Consider the following 24,153-nt stretch of genomic DNA (forward strand, 5'->3'; position numbering starts at 1 on the left):
GCCCTTTTTTTTTTCTTTCTTTTTTTTTCTTGCCCCTCCTTCCTCCCGCCTCAGGCGGCCCGGGGGGGTGGGGTGGGGGGAGACAGGGAAAGGCAACCTCCCTCCCGCCTACCCACAGCCCAGGCCCTCCCTCCGCCGAGCCGACCTGGCGGCAGCCGGGCGACGGCCGCAGGGCTCCACAAGGCCGGAGACCGAAGGAGCCCGTTAGTGTTTTAAGATCATTTATTAAAACAGCAAAACTTACCTGATGCTTCCTGATACACCGTGTCACCTTGGCAACATCTCTTAACTACCTCTGGTCTCGGTTTTGGTGTGTTCAAAACGGGCACCCTCGTTCCTGCCCCACTGAGCCGTCTCAGAAAGGAATTTGGGTCTTAAATGAAAGCATAGCGGTGGGAGGGCTCTGCGAGATGTTGTGCACTTGAAGTCAGGAGGGCAGGGACGTGCAGGATGCCGACTAAACCTTGGTCCAGGGGCAGTCTGGGTTTACCTCCTTCATGTCAGGACATGGCCTCAAGCTTGGCTAACAGGTGTGTTTCCTTTGGCAGGTGGCCCTCCTCCGGGCGGTGGTGCCCCCTGGCACCTTCGAAATGTCCTCAGTGACTCAGTGGAGAGCTCTGATGATGAATTCTTTGATGCTAGAGGTGAGTGAGTCTCATCGTCCCACCATTGTCTGGGTGACCTTTTTAGAAGCTCCAAGAAGGGGATCCCTGTTGGGAGTTAGTATCTCTCCCCACTCAGACACTGCAATTCCGTGCTTCATTATTACCCAATCTGTGAGTCCGCTCAGGGCTGGGGCTCAGCGTCCAGTCATTCACTCTTTGAGATATTTGCTGAGTCCCTACAGTATTTCAGGCGCTTACCATACTGCAGTAAACAGATAGGCGTGGCCACTGCCCTCATCAAGCTGCTAGTCTAGTGGGAGAGGCCAACATCTAACAATTACATAAAGGAAAATACAGTCACAAATGGGAACTAATATCCCTGAGTAAAAAGTACCAAGTGTTAATAGAAAGAGTGATGATGGGGGTACCTGATTTAGGCTGGGGAGGTCCTTAGTATCCTCTCTGCAGCACTGAGGGTAGGAGCTGGCTAGAAGAAGAGCGGGAGGAAAGAGCCTTAGGCAGAAGACGCAGCAGGTATGATGGTGCCGAAGCAGGAAAGACGGGGCTTTCCAGGAGCTGGAGGCCCATGCTGCAGGGGGAAAGGAGAGATGAGCCTGCATGTGACCCCGTAGGTGACTCTCAAGATCAGCCCGCAGACGGGAGGGGGATCTGGAGTGGAGATGTGGATGAGTTAGTTGCAGATGTTCAGGGGAGACACGAGGGAGGGGAGGGCATCAGCTCTGCTTTTCAGTGCTGGGTGCATGGCCTGCCTGCCGGACGTAGCAAGGGGCGCTAAGTGAGGATGGGAAAACAAGGAACATTACAAGGATCGGAGAAGAGGGCACCAGATGGGGTGGGCATTTCAGGCAGAGAGCACGGTCTCAGAGATGAGGATGTGCAGGGCAGGTGTGGGGACCAGTGGAAGGCAGAGTCTGCCTGGACATCAGGAGAGCGGACTCTCACAGTCACGCTGGCCTGGGCCGTGCGGGGTTGGGTGAGACGCACAAGCCTAGGAGGGTCTCCAGGCTAGGAGGGTCCCCAAGTCTCACTTGGCTGGCTCAGCTCCACTCTGGGAAGTCACCGTATTTGGGGGATTGACTTACTCCTGGGGTGGGGCCAGCTTTGAAGTACTGGCTGAATGGGGTCTTGAAAGAGAAACAGAGCATGCGCTGGCAAGACCCCAGGACCCAGAGCAGGACACTTGGGACATGGTCTCAGCCGTGCCATTGACTCGTTCTGTGATCCTGGGCAAGTCTTTCACTTTCTCTGGGCCTCAGTTTCCCTATCAGCTCTGTGCCTCCAGAAATGGAGACTGTATCCAGATCAGGTGATTTTCAGGGAGGCACGGTGGGGGGAGGCAGTGGGATGCTGCCCCAGCCTGAGCCTCCCCCATTCTTGACTCTGGATGGAGTGCCCCCTCCCTGATGCTAACCCCAAACCAGCCCATTTGGGGCTTCTTTCCTGTCTCCCACTGGCGTCTGATTGGAGTGGCAGCCGGGGCTGACTTTCTCCATAGCAACTCACGCAAAGTGTGACAACAACGGCTTCAATATTTTCATGCTTAGAACACTTTCATTTAAAATACTTTTGCAGTTGATCAGGGCTCTGCATTCCCAGATGACGATGATGGCTTCCCGCGGGAGGCGTCTGCGGGTGGCGCCGGTCAGCTCCGTCTCCATCCCCATGGGCCCTATGCACCTGCTTTCCTTTTGAGCAGCTGTGGATCCATCCTGCTTCCCTCCCTGCGGACCCTCAGCATTCTGTCCTCTGCCCCCATGATCTCACTGCTCTGTCTGCAGTTCCCAAACTGGCCTCACCTCTCACTCCTCTCTTATGGGTGGCCCCACCTTCTCTTCTATTCCTTTGTCTCATCTCCTCCCCGCTCCCCTCACCTCCATCTCTCCTTCTCTCCACTATCCCAGGATCACACACTCTCCCATCTCTTTCCTTGTCTTCCACCTCTCAACACTCCCTACCAGACCTCTGAACTTCATGTCTCTGAACCTTTCCTATGTCACCTCTCCCAGAGCATCTGTAGCTCCCAGCCTCAGGATCTGCTCACAGGCTGCTGGAACCTCTTTGGTTCTGTGTTGCCAACTCCTCACCTCCTGTCTGTTCCCTGTGGTCTCCCTGGACAAGGCTTTTGCATATTTCCTTCACTCAGGGCAGTAAGAGGTAAAGCCATCCTCCTTCTCTGCTCCCAAGGGCTTTCTCAGCATCTGGGGCCAGGCCATGATTGTCCGGCTTTCTGGGCATGCTCTGAAGGGTCACCTCCCTGCCTCTGTTCTCCAGCCCAGGCTGAGCCCTGACCCTGGCCTGGGTGTGATCTCTGTCCCCACCTGCAACCTGCTGCCTCTGCAGTTCCACCTCCAGCCGTGGTGGAGCCACACTGTCAGGAACAGAGGCCAGAGCATGGAAGGGACCTCTCAAGATCACACAGCAAGGTGGGGGCAGAGGGGCTGGAGCCCAGGTCAGGCCTTTTCCTTCAACTTATTACTGAAAATGGGGCCCTCCTCCCTCCCTTTCTTCCTTAAGCTCCATCCCACTTGTCCAGCACTAGGGTTTACCTGGTGGGACAAGAGACCTTCATGGCTCATGGTCTAGTAGCAGAGGAAGGCTCTGGGGCCTCTGGTTGTGTATGTAAGGCCTGGGAGGGACTGGGGGAAAGTCAGGTAGGAGTATGGAGCTATCTGGGACCATAACAATCCCCTGGGCAGGATGCCAGCTCCCTGGGCTGTGGCAGCAGGCATGGGGCCTCAGGGCGGCTGGTACCCGTGACTGGATGCTGCAGGATGGGTAGTGGGGTCCAGGCTCCCAGACCCAGAAGAAGCACCACTCCCCATCCTGTCAATACAGTCAGAGGGTATCTGGGGAGCCACAGTCTAGCAAGGTTGGAGTGCAGAGTGAGGGAAACCCATGGTGGCCAAGAGGGGACATGCCTCAAACCCATGTCAGAGCTAGGGGGCCCTCAAGGTGTTTGAGTTCAACACCCTGACCTCATTTTACAGGCTGGAAAACTGAGGCCAAAGAACTGGGAAACTTGTTCAGCGTCCCACAAAGGGTCGGGCAGAGCAGGGGCTAGAATTCAGAGTCATTTATTTACTCTCTCAAGTATTTATTGGGCATCTGTCCATCCCCCTATTCCAGGTGTAGGGGATGAAGGGCAAGTGGACACTGTCGTGGCCCCCATGGAGCTTACAGTTTAGTGGTGATGGGTGGGAAGACAACGTACAAGCAAGCGAGCTCTATTGATAGTTTCCATAAGTAAAATAATGCAGAGGAACAGACAGCTCACCAAAGAAGGTAGATAAATGAAAAATGAAAGGTGAAAGATGAAAATAACGCTCAACATCGTTAGTTATTAGGAAAAGGTAAACTGAAGCCACAAGGAGATACTGCCTCACACTTATTAGAATGACTCATTAAGACAACTGACCAGGAGGAGGAGGAATTGGGACTTCTAAAGTCTGCTTGGTGGGAACGGACGATGGGACAGCCATTTCGGAAAACAGACGGCAGCTTCTTAGAAAGTTTATCATAGTTATAACGACCTTTCCACTCCTAGGTATTTACACAAGAGGTAAGCAAACATATGTCCACCTAAAGACATGTACCTGAATGTTTATAGCAGCTTCATTTATGATCGCCCCAAAGTGAAAACAACCCAAACGTACATCAATGGGTAAATGAATAAACACATTGCGGTACATTCATGTATTCAGTATTCATGAAATGCCGCTTGGCAATAAGAAGGAATGAACTGATACACACAACAATACGGATGAATCTCAAAATAACTGTGCTGAGTGAAAAAGAGTCAGACTGAGAAAGAGTGCATATTATGATTCCATTTATAGAAAACTCTAGAAGATGCAAACGAGTCTATGGCAACAGGAGCAGATCAGTGGTTGTCTGGAGGTGGGGAGGAGGGATCAAAAGGGACAGGAGAAAACTTCTGGGTGTGATGGATATATGTCCACTCTCTTGATTAGGGTGATGGCTTCCTGGGTGTGCACATATGTCAAAACTTATCAAATTGTACTTTTTAAAAACAAAAAAAAAATTGTATTTTTTTTTTTTTTGGCCGCACTGCGCAGCTTGCAGGATCTCAGTTCCGTGACCAGGGATTGAACCCGGGCCCTCGGCAGTGAGCGCGCCGAGTCCAACCACCGGACCGCCAGGGAATTCCCAAATTGTACATTTTAAATATGTGTAGTTTATTGAATGTCAGTTACAGCTTTAGTAATGCCGTTAAAAATAAAAATGGAGGCACTCCCCCCCAGTATAACGTAAGGGACTGTGATAAGAGTGGCCGGGCAATTTGGAGGCCCCCAGCAGGTGTGGCCTTGACCTGAGAGCTGAATCACAAGAAATGAGCCAGGTGAGGATATGAGGGAATAGTGTTGTGGACAGTGGGAACAGCCAGTGCGAAGCTTTTACGGGAGGAGTGAATAGGAAGGCTGGTGTGGCCAGAGTGAGCGAGGGGGGCACCTGCTCAGCGCTGTGCGGGAGGGCAGACCCGGCCCAGTAGCCTCTGGATGTGCTTCCTGCCCAGGCTCTGGAGTGGTCCTGTGTGCCCCTGCTCCTGCACCAGGACTCCAGAGGCTCAGAACTCAGGATCTCTGAGCGTAGAGGGAAGTGGCGCAGGTCGTCTGGGGTCAGAGCAGCCAGGTTTTCCTCAGGGCTCGGGCAGTGACTAGCTACTGTCTGACCTCAGGCGAGTCTTGAGCCTCTGGGCCCCGGGTCCCCACTCTGGAGCACAGCAGGGGTACAGGCTTTGTCTCGTGGCTGGAGTGGAGGATGTCGCTTTGGGAAGCTGGGCAAAGGAGCCCTCAGAGAAGCAAAGCACAGGTGTGTCGCTGACCCCTGACCCTCCCTCTCATTGGGGGAGGGGACGTAGAGAAGCAAATGCCAAGGAGCTGCCCCAAAGGCTTCTGGGAATGGGCTGAGTGTGGACCCCCTTGTGATGAAGAGAGGGTGGTGGTATGGCCGTAGGTGGGGCATGGAGCAAGCGGTCCCCAGTCGGGGAGGTTAGCAATCTTGTGTCCCAGAGGCCCCAGCGCAGCGCATATCTGGTCCGTGGAGAGACTGGCCTGTTGGCCTCAGGCAAGGAGTGCTGGAGGGTCCTGGACCGGCTGATGGCCGAAGGTGACCGAGCCCTCAGCTCCATGAGCTGCAGGTGAAGCCTGCCTAGCACGGGACAAGGAGGTTCCCCGCTTTGAAGTCCTGTGGGTCCAGCAGACACAGAGGCCCCAGGGTAGGAAGAAAAGCTTTCGCTGTATCCAGGTTTTGTTTCGGGTCGGAGTCAGTCTGAGGTCAAGGCCAGGGGCGTGGTACTGGTGGGTGAGGCTGAGCCTGGCACCTAGAATGGGCAGGGACTGGGGGTCAGGGGGGTCGAAGTAGATGCAAAAACTCTGTCTGCACCAGGGGTCACCGGGGTTGAGCATTGGCACATAGGGAACAGTCACCAGGAGTCGAAAAGCAAAGTCAATAACCAGGACGTTTATTCAGATAAAGCCCTTCGCGGCCTTTGGCCTCCACTGGGAGTCTCCAACTACAGTGAGGGGAAACGGAGCGGAGGCTCAGAGCTGAGGCACACGTCTCCCTGGTTCTCCTGAGTGACTCCAAAAGGAGATTTCTCAGCTGCTGCTTCCGTGTGTGTGTGTGTGTGTGTGTGTGTGTGTGTGTGTGTGTGTGTGTTTCTTGCACTCTGATTAAAATCTTAATTTAAAAAAAGGCATGAATTATGATTTGTTGAGTATGTTTTTTGAGAAGAGTTAATTTCCAAGACCCAAGTTTGGTCTTCAGAAACTCAAAGTCTAAGAGTCTGAAGATCTCTGGTTTTGTCCACAGGAGAGGGTAATGTGTTTCTTGCTGCCACTCGGGACAAGCCCATTGTTGCCAGGGTGAAGATCTAAGGCTGAGTACTGAGCGCAGGGGCAGAGGAGCGGCCCAGAGAAGGAGAGAAATCTCGTCTGTGAGGTCGGGGGCTGGGGAGCGGCTGGAGAGTGCAAGGAAGCCAGGGGAAATACGAGAAAGCAGAGAGGGAAAGAGAGCAAGAGAGACTCAGAGAGGACGGGAGAGAGGGACACATACACACACACACAGACACACCAAGAGAGACACCAAGAGAGTTGAAAGAGAGACAGTGACCCAGGAGAGAGAGAGATCAGAGACACCAAGAAGGCCTGCAGAGGTGGAAAGCTCCGAGGGGCAGGCACCCAGAGAAGAGATCAAGAAAGAGACACATCCACCCAGAGAGAGGAGAGAGAGAGGTTCTGGGATAAAGACAGAGCGAGAGCAAAGAGTAATTGTGATCAAGGCCCAGAGGGAGGGACAGACACGGCAGAGAGCCTGAGACAGAGAAATCCCAGGACCCAGAAGGACAGAGATCAGTGGAAAGGGACCTGGGTCAGGGATGGGCATCAAGTAGGGAGGAACACGGGGAGAGTCTGAGAGGAGATACATTTCCTAGAGAGATAGACAGAAGGCCAAGAGGGAAAGATGGTGGTGGGTCATGCAGATACAAGGAAGAGGGAAAAGATGCTGAAGCCTCTCGGGGTTCTGATAGCCTCACGTACACCGTGAGATGGGGATCACGCATTATAGAAGAACCAGGACCTAGGACGCGTAAGCACCTGCTGTATACCCAGCACTGGACCAGGAGCCCCAGCTCACTCATCTGACTGTGTCAGTTTCCCACTGTGTTTTTTCACAAAGCTGAATTCCTACAGGATGGAGGTCGTGTCTCACACTGCATACAGCAGCTGCTCAGGAAGCCCTCTGTTGTAGAATGAATGTTAAATGAACAAGCAGAAAACTGCACGTGTGGGTAACTGAGCCAGGAGACATAGGCACTCAAGGTGGGCTACAGGCTGACCCTGACGACCCCGCTCCGAAGCTGGGACAAAATGACCTAGGGGTAGGCAGCAGCATAACTGGAACCGGGGCATAGCTCCACGTGCTCTGGTGGTGTTGGTGATGGTGGTACCTTCGTCTTCCTGCGCTGGTATCCACATCTGTGCTCCCGCCGTGTGCTAGTCGTGCGTGTACACACTTTACCTTCATTGTCTCATTATCTGATTGAATCCTCACAGCCATTCTAGGACGTGGGCATTACTGTGATGTCCTTTCATAGATGAGGAAGTGGAGGCTCATAAAGCATAAGTTACTGTCCAAGGTCGGATAGCTAGCAGATGGTGCATCCAGGATTGAAAAGAGTCAATCTAACGCCAGAATGGAGCTCTTAACCCCCTGGTGACCCTGCTTCCCCAAGAATAATACTACCTGATATTTGTTTACAGCATTCTGGCTTGTGTAGCCTTTTCAAATTTACTATGTCAGTCGTCCTCATGAGAGTTTGCTAGAAAGAGTTGTGGAACCAGAGCTGTTATTCCCACTTAAGCAATAAGAAAAGAGGAACAGCTGAGGGACATCTGTAAAGGTACAGGCTCACATGTAGCAGCTCAGGACTGGAACCCAGTCGGGGCTCTGCCCAGAGCTTGATGCTACCTAGAGGTGTAAACCATGCCCAGATGGAACACACCGGGTTCAGGAAATTGTCTGGTGGTGTGTGGTGCTTGGGCAGCCAATACAGGATGTCCAGGACAGGCAGGCCATCAGGAGGGCAGGATTTTAGGACTCTTGAAGTAGTATATCTGGGTTTAAATCCTGGCTCTAGCCAGTGACCTTCGGCAAGTTACTGAACTATTCTGTGCTTCAGTCTCCTTGTCTATAAAATGGAGATAATAATAATTGTCCTCTTTTAGTATTGTTATGAGAATTAAATGAATTTGTGTTTGTAAAACACTTCTAACAACCTCAGTGCATACTAAGGATTTGGTAAGTGGTGTTAAATAGATCACATAAAATAATCAAATAAGGCAGGAGGAGGTGTCCCAGCCAGAAATGGGGTCTGGATGACTGAGCTTGAGTGATTCAGAACTCTGGACAGATCCCCAAGCTTTAGATTCACCATGTTGGTTCCATGTGCTCTGTGAAGTTCTTTGGCAGTGAAATGGGTCTTATCTCTTTGTTCTCGGTTACGATGAGCTTAAGAATTCTCCTCACGACCCTTTAATGTCTGCTCTATGAGAAAAGGCACAAAGGTCTTCACCAGGAAGGCCTGTCTCTTTAAAGAGAGAGGGGGCATTCCTGTGGCTTTGTTCTTGAGGCAATGTCCCTTTCTGGGATGAGGGACTGCACCAGATATGTGTAATTGATGTGTGGGACCCAGGGGCTTGTGTTCAGTGTGTTAGGGAATATGACCTCACCAATTCGTCTGAGCTCAGACTGGGAAAGGGCAAGGATAGAGACAGGGTTGAGGGGAGGACTAAAGGGAGAATGGAAGCATTAAGAGGTTCATAACGTTGAGATGTGGGTTAAGGGTTCCATATAGCTTAAGACTTGCTTAGAGGCAGAAGTCTTCTGCTCTCTCAGTTACTCCAGAGCCGCTCCTACACCACTCAAATCCTGATCTGCTCAAACAAGGATGGCAACTCACTCCTCATGTGAAGAAGTAACCTTAATGTCTCCCATCTGTAAGCACCGCCTGTGCACCAAGGTCTTTATATTCATTATCTCTCCTTTAATCCTTACAACAACTCTATGATTAGACATTGCCAGTCCCATTTTACTGATAGGAAAACTGAGGCTCAGAGAAGCCAAGTAACTCACCTAAAGAAAAACTGCTACCTAGTGGTAAGGCTTTACTTCTTCTTCCCAAACACACTGCCTTTCAAGAAATACCACTCTGAGTGCTAGGAATGGAGCCTTCTATGAGTTTTCAGCCTCTCTCATGACTGTTCCCTTGTTACTTTTTTTTGCTGTAACATGTGGAGACCCAGTAGGGTATAACCACAATGCCTTCTTGCAATGAAAAATTCCTGGATGTCTTATACCTGCCTGTAACCATAGACACCTTCAATAGTTGACATCTTCCTCAACTCAAAGGAAGAAATAAATACTCCCTGAGACATAGGCTCCTGTTCAGGCTACCTCTACACAACCCTGCCGACTCATGCCCATCCTTACTTCTTTCCACAGAGGAGGTGGCCGAAGGGAAGAACGCCATCCTCATTGGGATGAGCCAGTGGAATTCAAATGACCTGGTGGAGCAGATTGAGACCATGGGGAAACTGGAGGAGCATCAAGGTAAGGTTCTGCTTCTCGCCTGGCCGGGTGTGTACATGTGTGTGTTGTGGACGGTACGCAGTTTGAAATGATGGCAACTTGGGGCTAGAACCTGGGTTTTCCACAAAGAGTCATCTCTCTGTCTGGGAACTTCGCCTACAACCCCTGAATTCTATGACCTGCAGGAATCCTCACGGGGACTTCTGCAGGGTTTTCTGTGGCAGAAAAACTCTAGGATACTTCAACAGAGCTTCCTGTGTTCATTGGATGACCACCCAGGAGCATGGGTAATTAAGGGCAGGCGGCAGGGTCCAAGCTCCTTGGAATCTGCTAGTTAATGTAGGGTGGCAACTGGAAAGCCTTTGGGAATGGGCAGGGGAGAGGGGCAGCAGTTGGGGCTGTAACTTCCTTTGGTCGAATTGTTGAAGAAGATCATGGCTGGGGATTCGTCCAGAGGCTTTTTAAGGAGGGGAGTTTTGACCAGGAGTTTAATCAGGAGACAAAGCAGGCATATTCTTTTAGGCATCCATCCTTCTGTCCATCTGACCATTTCATGTTATGAACAGAATGTTCGTTGAGCATCTACTATGTATAAGTGCTTGGTAGGAGGGACCAAAGGCGATTTAGCTAAGGCTTCTGCCCTGTGATGTGTCACAGAGTATAAGTCAAAACATAAAGGGGTCAACCCTTAAACTGAGGGTTGTTGGGCCCAGAGGGGAGAGGCAGGAATTTTAGAAGGAGGCAAGAGGGGGGGTCTCAAGGAAGCATTCTTGACAATGAACCTATGGACCCAAGCTTCACAAGGCAAGTGGAGGATGGAACCAAGGAGCTTATAAAATGTGAGATGGCATATGGGGAACCTGAGGCTCAGAGAGGGGCTGTAGTTGACTAAGGTCACACAGGAGTGAGAAGCAGAGCTGAGGCTAGAACCCTATCCAGGATCCAGGGTGCCTCTGCTTCTGTTAGCTTTTTCTGTCCCTCGTCCCCACCCAATATATCACTCCTCCTACTTCCCCTCCTTCCCATCTCCTCTTTTCCTTCCTCTCTTGGCCCCATCTTTCCTGTCATGGTCTGGGCCAGGCTACCTATCAGGAGACGCTCAGTGAGACAGTCCTGGCCTAGCCCAAGAGAATGACCGCTTTGGTGTTGACCATCTTGGTGGTAGCTGTCTTACCCCAGCATCTGTTCCTTTTCTTACCCTCCCCCATCCCAGCCTCCTTGGTTCAGAGCCCGCCCCATACCAGCTTGCCCATCCTGAGAAATGGACAGGCCTGGGACGACTGTTCCATTTTACAAACGAAGCACCCAAGGCTCAGAGGAGCTGCATCTTGCCCAAGGTCCTCCAAGTTGGGGGCAGCATCACACTTAGATCTCCAGTCTCCTGATGCCCAGACCAGGGCTTTGCTTCCCAAATTGGACCAAGGCTCAGCACAGTTTTGAGCCCCGGCAGAGTCAAGTCCTAGCAGCCCAGAGTCTTAACGGCAAGGCCCTCCTGGGCCACTGTCACATTCACAGAACCAGTGGGCTCTGAGTCTGGTACCCAAGACCAGTCCAGAGGAAATTTCCCAGTCTTCCCTGCTACTCATTTGCAGATGGACCCTTTGTCTACTCTTTCCTTCACCCCAGGAACCCGGAGGGGGCCCAGAAGGGGTCATGGACTCCAAGTGCTTCCCTGGGACAATGCTTGGAGTGATGAAAAGACAAACCGAGACTTGTACTCACCACCCATCTGGCCATCCCCTCCCATCCCAACCCGCGCTTGTCTGCCAAGGAATGTGTGACTCAGACACAGTGTGAGCTAAGGAGGAGGTGAGTGAGAAGCAGTGTGAGCTGGGAGGGCAGGGGAGGAGGAAGCAGGTGGAGGTCGACGGGCAAGGCTGAAACCGTAGCTTTGGAATCTAAGAGGTCTGGGTTTGAACCTTGGCCCTGCCACCTCATGGCTTTGTGGCCAGGAAAGTCACGTCACCTCTCAGAGCCTCAGTTTCTTCATCTGCAGAATGGGGCTAGCACACAAATTGCACACATTAAATGAGCTGATACTTGCAAAGTGCCTTCAGTGCCTGGTCATTATAACGTGGGAAGGGGAAAAGAAGAGTGAAAGATCTTTCACAAATACAGTTCTAACAAATGCATCATGGAGCTCATGAGAGGTCGGATTAGGGGCAGTGGCTTGCCTGAGTCCAAGAATTGATGCTGTTTCCTCCCAGTATGAAATGGGGAGCAAGAGGGAGAGAGAGAGAAGGAAGGGTGAGGAAGAGGAAACCAGCCGTGTTTCTGGCTCCTTCTGAGTCCCATTCCCCTGTGGATTCATGATGTGAATTCCCACAACACGGCAGAACACACACGCAGATTTCATTCATTCCAGCGGCCACTTCTGGAGCCAAGACGTGGGCTCAACCCAGGATGGTGGGGAAATAAAGACAAGCAGGCTGGCCTTGTTACCTCTGTAGGAGCTCACAGCAGACAGGAAGAGGATCATGGCCACGGCTACAGTGCAATAAGACAGGCTGAGTCAGGGGCCTGAGGAGAGAGCCTCTGGGGACTCTTTAGGGGAGAGGAAGTTCTAAAAGCACTTTCTGGAAAAGGCTGCAATCAAAATTGGTGTTATAGACCGAGCTCTACCCCTGCCTCCTTCTACATTCCTGCCCTTAAACGCACGGCTCGCTGCAGAGACATCCTCCGCCATGGTTCAGGCCCTGGCCAATCACAGCGACCCCTGGTGATGACCCCCAACTTCATCTCTAGCCAAGACCTACCCCCTGGGCTCCAGACTCATATTCTAAGGAGGCTCCTACTTGCCTCTACCTGGACGTCTCAAAACCACTTAATGGTCTGCAAGTTCCAAATGGAGCTGAGCTTCTTCCTTCTGAACCTTAATTATGTTCTATGGCCCATCTTTAATCTCAGTCATTTGGAGCCTGTGTTGCATAGGTACATTCAGCCTGCTCTGGTATCTCCAGTTCTTGAGGGCGCTAATTCTGGTATGTGTGTGTGCATGTGTGTGTACCTGCGTACATGCTACCTGTACCTCATGGGTTTTGTTTCTTCATTTTTTTTTTTTTTTTTTTTTGGTACGTGGGCCTCTCACTGTTGTGGCCTCTCCTGTTGTGGAACACAGGCGCCGCACGCGCAGGCTCAGCGGTTATGGCTCATGGGCCCAGCCGCTCCGCGGCATGTGGGATCCTCCCGGACCGGGGCATGAACCCGTGTCCCCTGCATCAGCAGGTGGACTCCCAACCACTGTGCCACCAGGGAAGCCTGTTTCTTCATTTTTTATTGTGAACTCATCTTGATCAACACCCCACCCTTTTCTTTTCTATGGGAATCTTGTGTCCCCCAGGTCTTGAAAATGTCCTTCTAGTGATTGGTCTTGTGTCTCTGCTGAGCCTGAGTGTTTCACTAATCGTGGACATTTTATATGCTAAATTTACACCTTTGCGGTTCCATTCTCCTTGAGTGGTGTAAATTTAGACCCCACACCCATAGGTGGCAAGGGCTTAGGGTTTTGATTACTCATGTATGACTTTTTTCTTTCCCACTGTCTATGAATGGTTTTTTGGCTGCTTCCCCAGCAGACTTTTTTTTTTTTTTTCGGTATGCGGGCCTCTCACTGTTGTGGCCTCTCCCATTGCGGAGCACAGGCTCCGGACGCGCAGGCTCAGCGGCCATGGCTCACGGGCCCAGCCACGCCGTCGCATGTGGGATCTTCCCGGACTGGGGCACGAACCCACATCCCCTGCATCGGCAGGCGGACTCTCAACCACTGCGCCACCAGGGAAGCCCTTTTTTTTTTTTTTAATGTTTCTTTATGGGTGGAGCAGCCCTTCACGGATCCCTACTACACAGGGGGCGCTGCTCCAGCTCCTCACCTTCCACAGGCTGAGGCCAAGTCTGTGGGGTTAACAGCAATACTGTTCTTAGCCTCTAGCCCTGGAGCCTTTATCCATCTGAGTCTTCCAGGGGTCTTCTCTACATTAGCTTCTGCTTTTGTGTCTGGATTGTAGTTCCTTCTTTGTTTCTGGCACTTGTATATTATCCATTCTTTATTTTGAGCTCAGTTACATATTTACTTTTTTTTTTTGGATATTTATTGCCCAGTATTTTTTTTTTTAATATTTACTTATTTGGTTGTACCAGGTCTTAGTTGTGGCGGGCGGGCTCCTTAATTGTGGCATGCGGACTTTTAGCTGCGGCGTGCATGTGGGATCTAGTTCCCTGACCAGGGATTGAACCCGGGGCCCCTGCATTGGGAGCGCAGAGTCTTACCCACTGCGCCAGGAGGGAAGTCCCTATTGCCCAGTATTTTCATGGAAAGGGATCCTTTGGCATCAGCTCAGTCCACCTTATTATTATTTTTACAATTGCTTGTCTTGTTATTTTCATTTAGTGTTTTAAAAAATTTGGTAAAATATATAAAACTCACCATTTTAGCCATTTTCAAGCGTACAGCTTAGTGGCATTAATATATTCACATTGTTGTGCAATCATCACCACCCGGATGAAGAAGCTCCAGAACTTTTCCATCCTCTCAAACTGAAACTCTGTCCCCATTAAACAATAACTCCCCATTCCCCCCTTCCCCCAGCCCCTGGGAACTGCCATTCTACCTTCTGTTCCTATGAATTTGACCACTCTAGGTGCCTCATATAAGTAGAATCAAGCAAGTCTTTTTATGTCTGGCTTGTTTCACTTAGCATGTCTTCAAGGGTCATTCATGTTGTTACGTGTGACAGGATTTTCTTCCTTTTTGAGGCTAATATTCCATTGCATGTATCTACCATGTGTTGTTTATCCGTTCATCTATTGATGGACATGTTTTCACCTTTTAGCTATTGTGAATAATGGTGCTATGAACATTGGTGTACAAATAACCATATTTCCTGAATACATTCTTCCTCTGTGTTTTTGGCCACGGCTTGTGGCGTATGGGATCTTAGTTCCCTGACCAGGGATTGAACCCGTGTCCTCAGCAGTGAAAGCGCAGAGTCCTAACCACTGGACCGCCAGGGAATTCCCACTTGAATACATTCTTGTTGTAAATAAACAAACAATACAAATAAACAATCAATACAAATAAACCAATCTTCCTTATCTACTTCTTCAATTGCAGACCTCACTTCAAAGTATATCAACGTGGAGGGTATCTCTCTAGAGATAGATATTAGATGTCATTGTTGCAATTTAACTTATTTTTTCCATTTAATAGTAGATCTAGGAGAGCTTTTCCTATGAGTATTTATAGATTTGACTCATTATTTTTACCTGTACTATAGTATTCTCTATAATAGATGTACCATAATTTATCTAACCACTGTGTAGTGACAAACACTGGAATTTTTCATCATTAAAACAATGATACATGGGTTAAGAGTATAAGCATTGAAACTTGTAATAGATACTGCTAAACAGTTTTCCAAAAAGACTGTGCAAATTTATATTCACACCAGCTGTGGATTAGGTGAGCCATCTCCCCACAGTGTCACCAGACTTGATATGATCAACTTGACGGATGAAGACATTTTCTTGTTTTGCTTTGTCCTTACTTGATTGCTAGTGAGAGCAATCATCTTTCCATAAATGTGTTGCCCAACTCCATTTTCTTTTTCTCTGAGTTTCTTTATCATGCTTTTTGTTCATCTTCTATTGAATTGTCTTTTTCTTATTGTTTTTTAGGAGTTCTTTACCTGTATTTTGGATATAAATTATTTGCTGCGTATTTGAAATCTTTGTGTCTTGAATTCCTGCCACTTGGCTGAATTTTCTTATTTTCTAATAGTTTGTCAGTTCATCTCTTGGGTTTATTTCGGTAGAGTGTCACATCGTTTACAAATCTCGACAGTTATATCCTTGCCAATATTTACCCAGCTTACTTATTTTTCTTATTAAATGGCATTGCACAGGATCTCCAGATAGATGCTGAGTGGTAAGAGTGATCCAGGCTTTCTTATTTGATCTTGACTGTAATGCTATAATCTCCTCCCTCTTCTCCTCCCACCCTTCCCCCTCCCCTTTCCTCCTCCCCCTCCTCAGTTAAGTGTATTGAGGTATGATTTACATTAGGTAACATTCACCCTGGTTTTTGTTTTGTTTTGTTTTGTTTTTTGGTTATTTTTTGCAATACACGGGCCTCTCACTGTTGTGGCCTCTCCCGTTGCGGAGCACAGGCTCCGGACGCACAGGCCCAGCAGCCAGGGCTCACGGGCCCAGCCGCTCCGCGGCATGTGGGATCCTCCCGGACTGGGGCACAAACCAGTGTCCCCTGCATCGGCAGGCGGACTCTCAACCATTGCGCCACCAGGGAAGCCCCCGGGGTTTTATTTTATTTATTTATTTCTTTGGCCGTGCCTCGGCCTGGCCTGCGGGATCTCAGTTCCCAGACCAGGGATTGAACCCACGCCCCCTGCAGTGGAAGCGTGGAGTCTTAACCACTGGACTGCCAGGGAAGTGCCAGCATTCACCCTTTTTAGTGTATAGTTTTCACCGCTGCTTCTTAAATTCCATGACTTCCTCTTGGATTTACTTCCTCTGTTAATTAGAATGTCTCCTCAAGTAATTCTTTCAGGTAGGGACTGTCAGGTAGGGTTAGTCATTTTCCAAGCCCTTGCATTTCTCAGCATGTGTTCATTTTGCCTTTACACCTTTTGGAATAATCGTATTCCAAACTATCTCTGAAGACATTCCTCATGGCCTTCTCGCATTTAGTGTTTTTGGTGAGAAGTCTGAGGCTAATGTGTGGGTAATCTGTTCTTCCCTCTTGTTGAAGCTTTCAGTGTTTAAAAGCTTTATTCTTTGCATTCTGAAGTCACAACCAAGTTTGCAGATGAGGTTTTGTTGTTTGCTGTGTCTGAACCTAGTGTCCTCTTTTTTTATTACTGTGACATTTTCTTTTGATTATTTCTTCAAGTATTTCTTTCACTATGTTTTCTCCTTCCAAAACTTAGATAGTTGCTGGAACCATGTCTCAGCTTGCCCTGCCTATTCTTACTTCTTGGTTCTTGCTGGGTTCTGGAAGTAGTCCTTTGTTCCAACTCATCAACAGCTCCCCAATTTTTCTCTTCTTTGGCTGTTTCCATTCTTCTGATCAACTCTTCTTTATTATTTTTTTTAACACTCATCTTTTCATTTTCATGTGCTCTGGTTGGTTCTTTTTCATAACAATCTGATACGGATTCATAGATGTCATGGACTCATTCCATGCTTTTTAGAGTCTCTATCTCCTTGTTCTTTTAAGTTTCAGTTTTCTGGTCTGTCAGAAGTGGATGGGAATAGACCACACACACTTCAGATTGGATTAATTAGCCAAAGATCCATAAGTGAGATTATAATATGGAGCAGGATCAAGCTTGGTTCTAATTGTCTAGGAAACACACAGCTGTCATTAACATTGTCCAAGTGAAGCAGGTCTTGCCAAATTCTTTTTTAAATTGAGACATAATTCACATATCATAAAATTCACCCTTTTTTTTTTTTTTTGCGGTATGTGGGCCTCTCACTGTTGTGGCCTCTCCCGTTGCGGAGCCCAGGCTCTGGACACGTAGGCTCAGCGGCCATGGCTCATGGGCCCAGCCACTCCGCAGCATGTGAGATCTTCCTGGACCGGGGCACGAACCCGTGTCCCCTGCATCGGCAGGCGGACTCTCAACCACTGTGCCACCAGGGAAGCCCCTAAAATTCACCCTTTTAAAGTGTACAGTTTTATGGTTTTAATATATTTTTGAAGTTGTGCAATTATCACTATTATCTAGCTCTAAAACATTTTTGTCACTCCCCCCAAAAACACCCCATACCCATGAGCAGTCAATCCCCATTTTCCTCTCCCCAAGCCCCTGGAATTTCATATACATGAAGTCAAACAATGTGGTCTTTTGTGGCTGCTGTCTTTGTCTAGCATAATGTTTTTGAGATTCATCCATGTTGTAGCATGAATCAGTACTTCATTCCACTTTGTGTCTGAATAATATTCTATAGTATGGATATATCACATATTGGTTATCCAAATGGACATTTGGGTTGTTTCCGCTTTTTGACTACTATAAATAATGCTGTCAAAAATATTGTGTACAAGTTTTTGTGTGGACATATTTTCTCTTGGATGTATATATCTATGAGTGGAATTGATGTATCATATGGTAACTGTTTAACTTTTGGAAGAACTGACAAACTCTTTTCCAAAGTGGCTGAACCACTTTACATTCCTACCAGTACTTTATAAGGGTTCAAATTTCTCTACATTCTTGCCAACACCTGTTATTGTCTGTCTTTTTGGTTTTAGCCATCCTAGAGGGTGTGAAGTAGTATATAATTGTGGTTGTGGTTTGCATCTCCCTAATGACTAATTATGTTGAGCTTCTTTTCACGTGCTTATTGGTCATTGTTCATCTTCTTTGAAGAAATGTCTATTCAAATCTTTTGCCCTTTTAAAAGTTGGGTTGTCTTGGGAATTCCCTGCAGGTTCAGTGGTTAGGATTCCAAGCTTCCACTGCAGGGGCCATGGGTTCGATCGCTGGTCAGGGAACTAAGATCTCACACGCTGTGCAGCACAGCCAAAAAAAAATTGGGTTGTCTTTTTATTGTTGAGTTGTAAGGGTTCTGTATATATTCTGTATGCTAGACCCTTATCAGTTGTATAATTTACAAATATTTCTCCCATTCTGCAGATTGTCCTTTCACTTCCTTGATCATGTCCTTTGGAGCACAAATTTTAAAAAATTTTACAAAGTCCAATTTATCTATTTTTAATTTTATTGTGTGTGCTTTTGGTGCCATATCTAAAACACCATTGCCTAATGCAAGGTCATGAAGGTTTACCCCTATGTTTTCTCTTAAGAGTTTTATAGTTTTAGCTTTTGTATTTAGGTCTTGAATCCACTTCGGGTTAATTTTTGTATATGCTGTGAGGTAGGGATTCAAGTTCATTCTTTTGCATGTGGGTAACCAGTGGTACTAGTACCATTTATTGAAAAAAAATTATTCTTTCCTCCATTGAATTATCTTGGTATGCTTGTCAAAAATCAATTAATCATAAACATATGGGTTTATTTCTGGACATTCAATTCTATTCCACTTATATATATGTCTATCTTTGTACCAGTACCACAGAGTCTTTATTACTGTACACTTGTAGTAAGTTTGAAATCAGGAAGTGGGAGTCCACCAACTTTCTTTTTTGCACGTTCTTTTCTTGCAAGTTTGGTTCTTCTGTGTTCCTTGCATTTCCACATGGATTTTAGAATCAGCTCATCAGTTTCTGCAAAAAATCCAGCTGGGATTTTTTTTTTTTTTTTTTTGCGGTACGCGGACCTCTCACTGTTGTGGTCTCTCCCGTTGCGGAGCACAGTCTCCGGACATGCAGGCTCAGCGGCCATGGCTCATGGGCCCAGCCGCTCCGCGGCATGTGGGATCTTCCTGGACTGGGGCACAAACCTGTGTCCCCTGCATTGGCAGGCGGACTCTCAACCACTGCGCCACCAGGGAAGCCCCCAGCTGGGATTTTGATAGGGATTGTTGTTGAATCTTCCAGATCAATTTTGGAAGTATTGCTAGCTTAACATTATTAGTTTTCTAACGCATGAACATGCAATGTCTTTCCATTTATTTAGGTCTTCTTTAATTTCTTTTAATGACGTTTTATAGTTTTCAGTGTACAAGTCTTACACTTGTTTTGTTAAATTCATTCCTAAGCGTTTTATTCTTTTCGATGCTATTGTAACCAAAATTGTTCTCTTAATTTCATTTATAGATTGTTTATTGCAAGTGTGTAGAAATACAATTTATTTTTGTAAATTGATGTTGTATACCTCAACTTTGCTGAACTTGTTTATTGGTTTTATTTTGGGGGGATTCCTTAGGATTTTCTATATATACAATCTCCAAATAGAGGTAGTCCAATCTGTCCAAACTGGATGCCTTCTATTTCCTTTCATTGTCTAATTTTCCTGGCTAGACTCTCCAGTATAATATTGAATAGAAACGATGAGAACCAACATCTTGTCTTGTTCCTGATCTTAGGGGAAAACTTTTCAGTCTTTCACCATTAAATACGATGTTAGCTGTGAGGTTTTTTTGTTGTAGTCCTTTCTGTGGTTGAAGAGATTCCCTCCAGTTTCTTGAGAGCCTTTATGAAAGGATGTTAGATTTTGCCAAATGCTTCTTCTGCATCTATTGAGATGATCATGTGGTTTTGGTCCTTTATTGTATTAATATAGCATGTTACACTGATGGATTTTCATATATTGAACACTCTTTCATTCCTGGGATAAATTCCACTTGGATCTTGCCGTATCACTAGTCCTTTATGCTCAGGATTTACATCTCTCTTCCAGAATAAGCTGTGCAAATAGTCTATGAGCTGTCACTTAAGAGACTCTACAATCAGGGCCCTTCTTGTTTCTGAAACAAACTTAGTGTCATCAAGGCTACATTCTCATAGAGACAAAGGGAGCAGTCACTGCCTAGGTGTCCCTGATCAATTTCTCTGCCTCGAGCTTTCCAGAGAGCTGTTTCTTCCTGCCACTCACCCTCTGACTCTAGTTTATACCCTTATTTCTAGACATGTGATTCTTAAAGAGTGGTCCCTGGACCAACACAATTAGCCTCACTTGGAAACCATCAGAAATACGAATTGTGTGGGACTTCCCTGGTGGCGCAGTGGTTAAGAATCCGCCTGCCAATGCAGGGGACAGGGGTTCGAGCCCTTGTCCGGGAAGATCCCACATGCCGCGGAGCAACTAAGCCCGTGTGCCACAACTACTGAAGCCCGCGCCTAGAGCCCGTGCTCCGCAACAAGAGAAGCCACCGCAGTGAAAAGCCTGCGCACTGCAATGAAGAGTAGCCCACGCTCACTGCAACTAGAGAAAGGCCCGCACACAGCAACAAAGACCCAACGCAGCCAAAAATAAATAAATAAATAATTAGAAATATGAATTGTGGACTTACTGAATCAGAAATCAGTACGGCTCAGAATCTGTGTTCTAACTAGCCCTTTGGGAGATTCTGGTGCTTGCTAAACTTGAGAGCCATTCATGATTGTGATACTAAGTTGGTTGAAGGAACCCACAGATCCATTTTCCTGTACTCTCCTTCAGGCATTGAGTTTGGTATCTTTCTTTCACATTGTTGGTTTTCCTCTTACATTTAGTAATATTTGGATACATACTGCACTTGGTGTTTGTAGTTAGCCTCTCTCCGAGTGATGTGATATGTCTATTTACTGCAAGCTGCTGTCATCTTATTATTGGGGAGGGTAGGAAATGCTGCAGGGTGACTTGAGCCATTAGCTTCTGCTTTGCCCCTCTTGGGTATTTTCAGCCCCACAGGGTGTCCTGTCCCTCAAACTCAGCCCTTCTCACACCTGGGGACAGCTGCCTCTACTTGGTACAAGCAGGAGTTGGTGGGCAGGGTGAATGGGGAGCCCAGTCACCTGGCTTCTCTACCATGGAAGCCCGGACAGTTGCAAAACCTTCCTTTGTTCCTGTGTTCTCCACCCATGACCCTGACATTCCCTCTGAGCTGCCCCTACCTTTGGCTCCAGACCTTTCTTTACAGAGTTGAGGTTATGGTTTCCTCTCTCCTGGCCTGGTTTTATGGGCATTTGACCTTAGCAGTCACACGAGTCTCCATGCATAGCAGAGTCTCACACTCGAGTTTATGCTCTGCTGTTACCATCTTGAAATTCTTAGTCATTTTGAACAAGGGGCCCCACAAACTATGTAGCCAGTCCTACCCCCCTCCCTCAGATCTCTCTACCTTCTGCCTTTTGAGGGTACTTCAGAATTTCTGACCTGCCAGGACATCCCTTCCTGTTTTACAGTGCTACTAAAGATTACTTCATACAAAATAGTTAATGCCATTTTCTAGGGGTATGGGACAGGAGAAAAAGGCTGGATCTCGTTGCCAGTTGGCCAACTTTATCCAGTCCTACTGTGATGGTTCTAAAATATAAATCCAGTAATATCGTTCTGCTATGGAGTTGGCAACTAGGTGTTTGTTGGCTGCAGGAGGAAGTATAGGGACTTCCCTGGTGGCACAGTAGTTAAGAATCCGCCTGCCAATGCAGGGGACAGGGATTCGAGCCCTTGTCCGGGAAGATCCCACATGCCGCGGAGCAACTAAGCCCGTGTGCCACAACTACTGAGCCTGCGCTCTAGAGCCTGCAAGCCACAGCTACTGAGCCCACGTGCCACAACTACTGAAGCCCACGTGCCACAACTACTGAAGCCCACGCGCCTAGAGCCTGTGCTCCAGAACAAGAGAAGCCACTGCAATGAGAAGCCTGCGCACCGGAACGAAGAGTAGCCCCCGTTCACCGCAACTAGAGAAAGCCCGCAAGCAGCAACGAAGACCCAACGCAGCCAAAAAAATAAATTAATGAATGAATAAAAATTAAAAAAAAAAAAAAAAAGAAGGAAGTATAAACCCCCCAGCCTGGCATGTGAGGCCATCCTGGTTCTAGCCTTCCTTCTAACAATTATAATTGTCTAGGGTTAGTACGTTCCCCATCCCTGCAGGAGTCAAACAGCCCTGGAACGACTACCATGAGGGATGCTACACAGGGGCTGTCAGGTCATTGCTAAATCTGGCGATCTCCAGGTTATCTCTACTCTGATATTCACAGCTTCTGGAATATACCTTCACGCTGGGTTCCAGCCAAATGCCCAGGGGCTGCTTGCTGATTCTCAAGCCCACTTGAGCTCTGCCTGCTTCCCCCCGCTCCCCCCCTCCCCCGCCTTTCCCCTGATTTCCTCTCCAGCTCTCGTAATCCTGTGCACTTCCCCAGGGGGTCTCCCCACTGGCCCAGCCTCTCCCAGAGCACCTCCCTCTTGCTCGGCACTGCTTACGTGGGCTGCCCCTGCAGTGCTGACTTGTCTGTTTACAGCTGTGCCTTTCTGGGTGGTGATGCTTTGCTTCCTTTTCTGAACCCGAAGCAGTGAGGTGCTCATCACGCATTCGTGCCCTCCCTCCCTCCCTCCCTTATGCATTCAGGACACATGTACTGGTACTTACTCTGTGTCAGACCCTGTGCCGGTCAATGCTGGGGACACATTGATGACTCAGAAATGGACTCAGAATTGACCGGCTCCCAGACTTGGGGGTGGGGCAGCTCCAGGCCAGTGAGCTAATTACTCTAACAAGAGTGGGAACAAGGTCCAGAGGGATCAGAGAAGGACCCGGAGCCGGAGCTGAGACGTGAGGCATGAAGGAGGCCTTTCGGGGCTCTGGACAGACCCGTGAGGGTGCAGCAGGCAGAGGGAACAGCAGGTGCAAAGGTCCAGAGGGAGGTATGAGAAGGCAGGGAAATTTGGGGAGCTACTCGGAGTTCGTCTTGACTGAAGTTGGGATGCTAGGCATTGGGCTGGGGGGGGTGACCAGGGAGGTGGGGGGAATCTCGGAGAAGAGGTAGGAGTGGGGAAGTTGAAGTGAAGGCCTTGAACATCAGGGGTGCCCCCGGGGACCCACAGAACAGTTTAAGCGGGAGGGACGAGCTGCATTTTAGAGAGATCATTCTGGAAGCCGATGCAGAATATAATAGGAGGGACCGGGGAATGAGTGTAGAGGGGGTTGTGATGGGCCGGGTGAGAGGTGATGAGGGTGAATCTTGACCTTGCAACTCAGCAGAGGCTCAGCGTGTGGGGAGCACCCTGAGCAGGGGGGAGTGTGCGGGTCTTTCCTTCTCAGCCCCACTGCGTGGGCTGAGTTACCAGGCTGGCCAGAGCCTGGCAGATCACAGGGCTTCAGTTGCCCCCATTCCTGCTCCACGGGGCCTGCCCAGACCCTTTCTGGCATGTCAGGAGGAGAAGTCCCGATTCCTTCTTCCCCGAGGCCCCGTCTGCCTGAATTGCTTCCTCAGCAGCCACCCGATCCTCCTGTTTCAGGTGTTTGGTGAAAGTGTTTCTGTTCTTGTCCACGCACTTTGCTTCTCTTGCTCTCGGGGAGCTCACAGTTTGTTGGAAGGGGATTGGAAAGAGGAAATATAAAATCCCTCAGGAAACCATGGGCGGGATGTGGAAGCATCTTCTTGGAGGACACGATGGGGCTCAGATGCGCGGGGGTGTGAGGTTGGGACAGGCGGGATCGGTGGGCGACGGAGGCCCTGCCCTCCCTGTGTGGCCTGTCGTGTTTGCGGGAGTTGCTGGTAGCTTCTGCATTTGAAGAAAGCCCCAGCCGAGGCGAGCCTGTGGGGCCCAGGGGCCCTGGAAAGCGTAGGCCAAGTGGGGTCTCATTTAGACAGTGGCTGAAGCAGCGGCACATCTGGTTAATCACCCGCGTCGTGGGAGCCTGCTAATCAGGAAGCCGGCTTCACCGCGGACTCCTCCGCGCTCGCCGGCTGGTGGCTGTGAGGGACGGCGGGGCTGGATGCTTCTCCCCGGCAGCCCTTACAAACAACCCCTTCCCCATTCCCCCTGCTCCCCACTCCTCA

At 48.7% G+C, this 24,153-nt stretch overlaps 1 protein-coding gene across 1 annotated transcript in view; it reads left to right on the forward strand.

The window, feature by feature from the left end:
- Positions 1-24,153, forward strand: part of PITPNM3 (PITPNM family member 3) — an 88,574-nt gene that overhangs the window by 17,594 nt on the left and 46,827 nt on the right. Inside the window, exons 6-7 of the mRNA XM_024736166.1 lie at positions 549-644; positions 9,651-9,758. Coding sequence (XP_024591934.1) covers positions 549-644; positions 9,651-9,758 — 204 coding nt within the window. The remainder of the gene's footprint in view (positions 1-548; positions 645-9,650; positions 9,759-24,153) is intronic.

The sequence above is a fragment of the Neophocaena asiaeorientalis genome, unplaced genomic scaffold (genome assembly GCF_003031525.2).
Source record: "Neophocaena asiaeorientalis asiaeorientalis breed wild unplaced genomic scaffold, Neophocaena_asiaeorientalis_V1.1 scaffold129, whole genome shotgun sequence".
Lineage (NCBI taxonomy): Eukaryota > Metazoa > Chordata > Mammalia > Artiodactyla > Phocoenidae > Neophocaena > Neophocaena asiaeorientalis.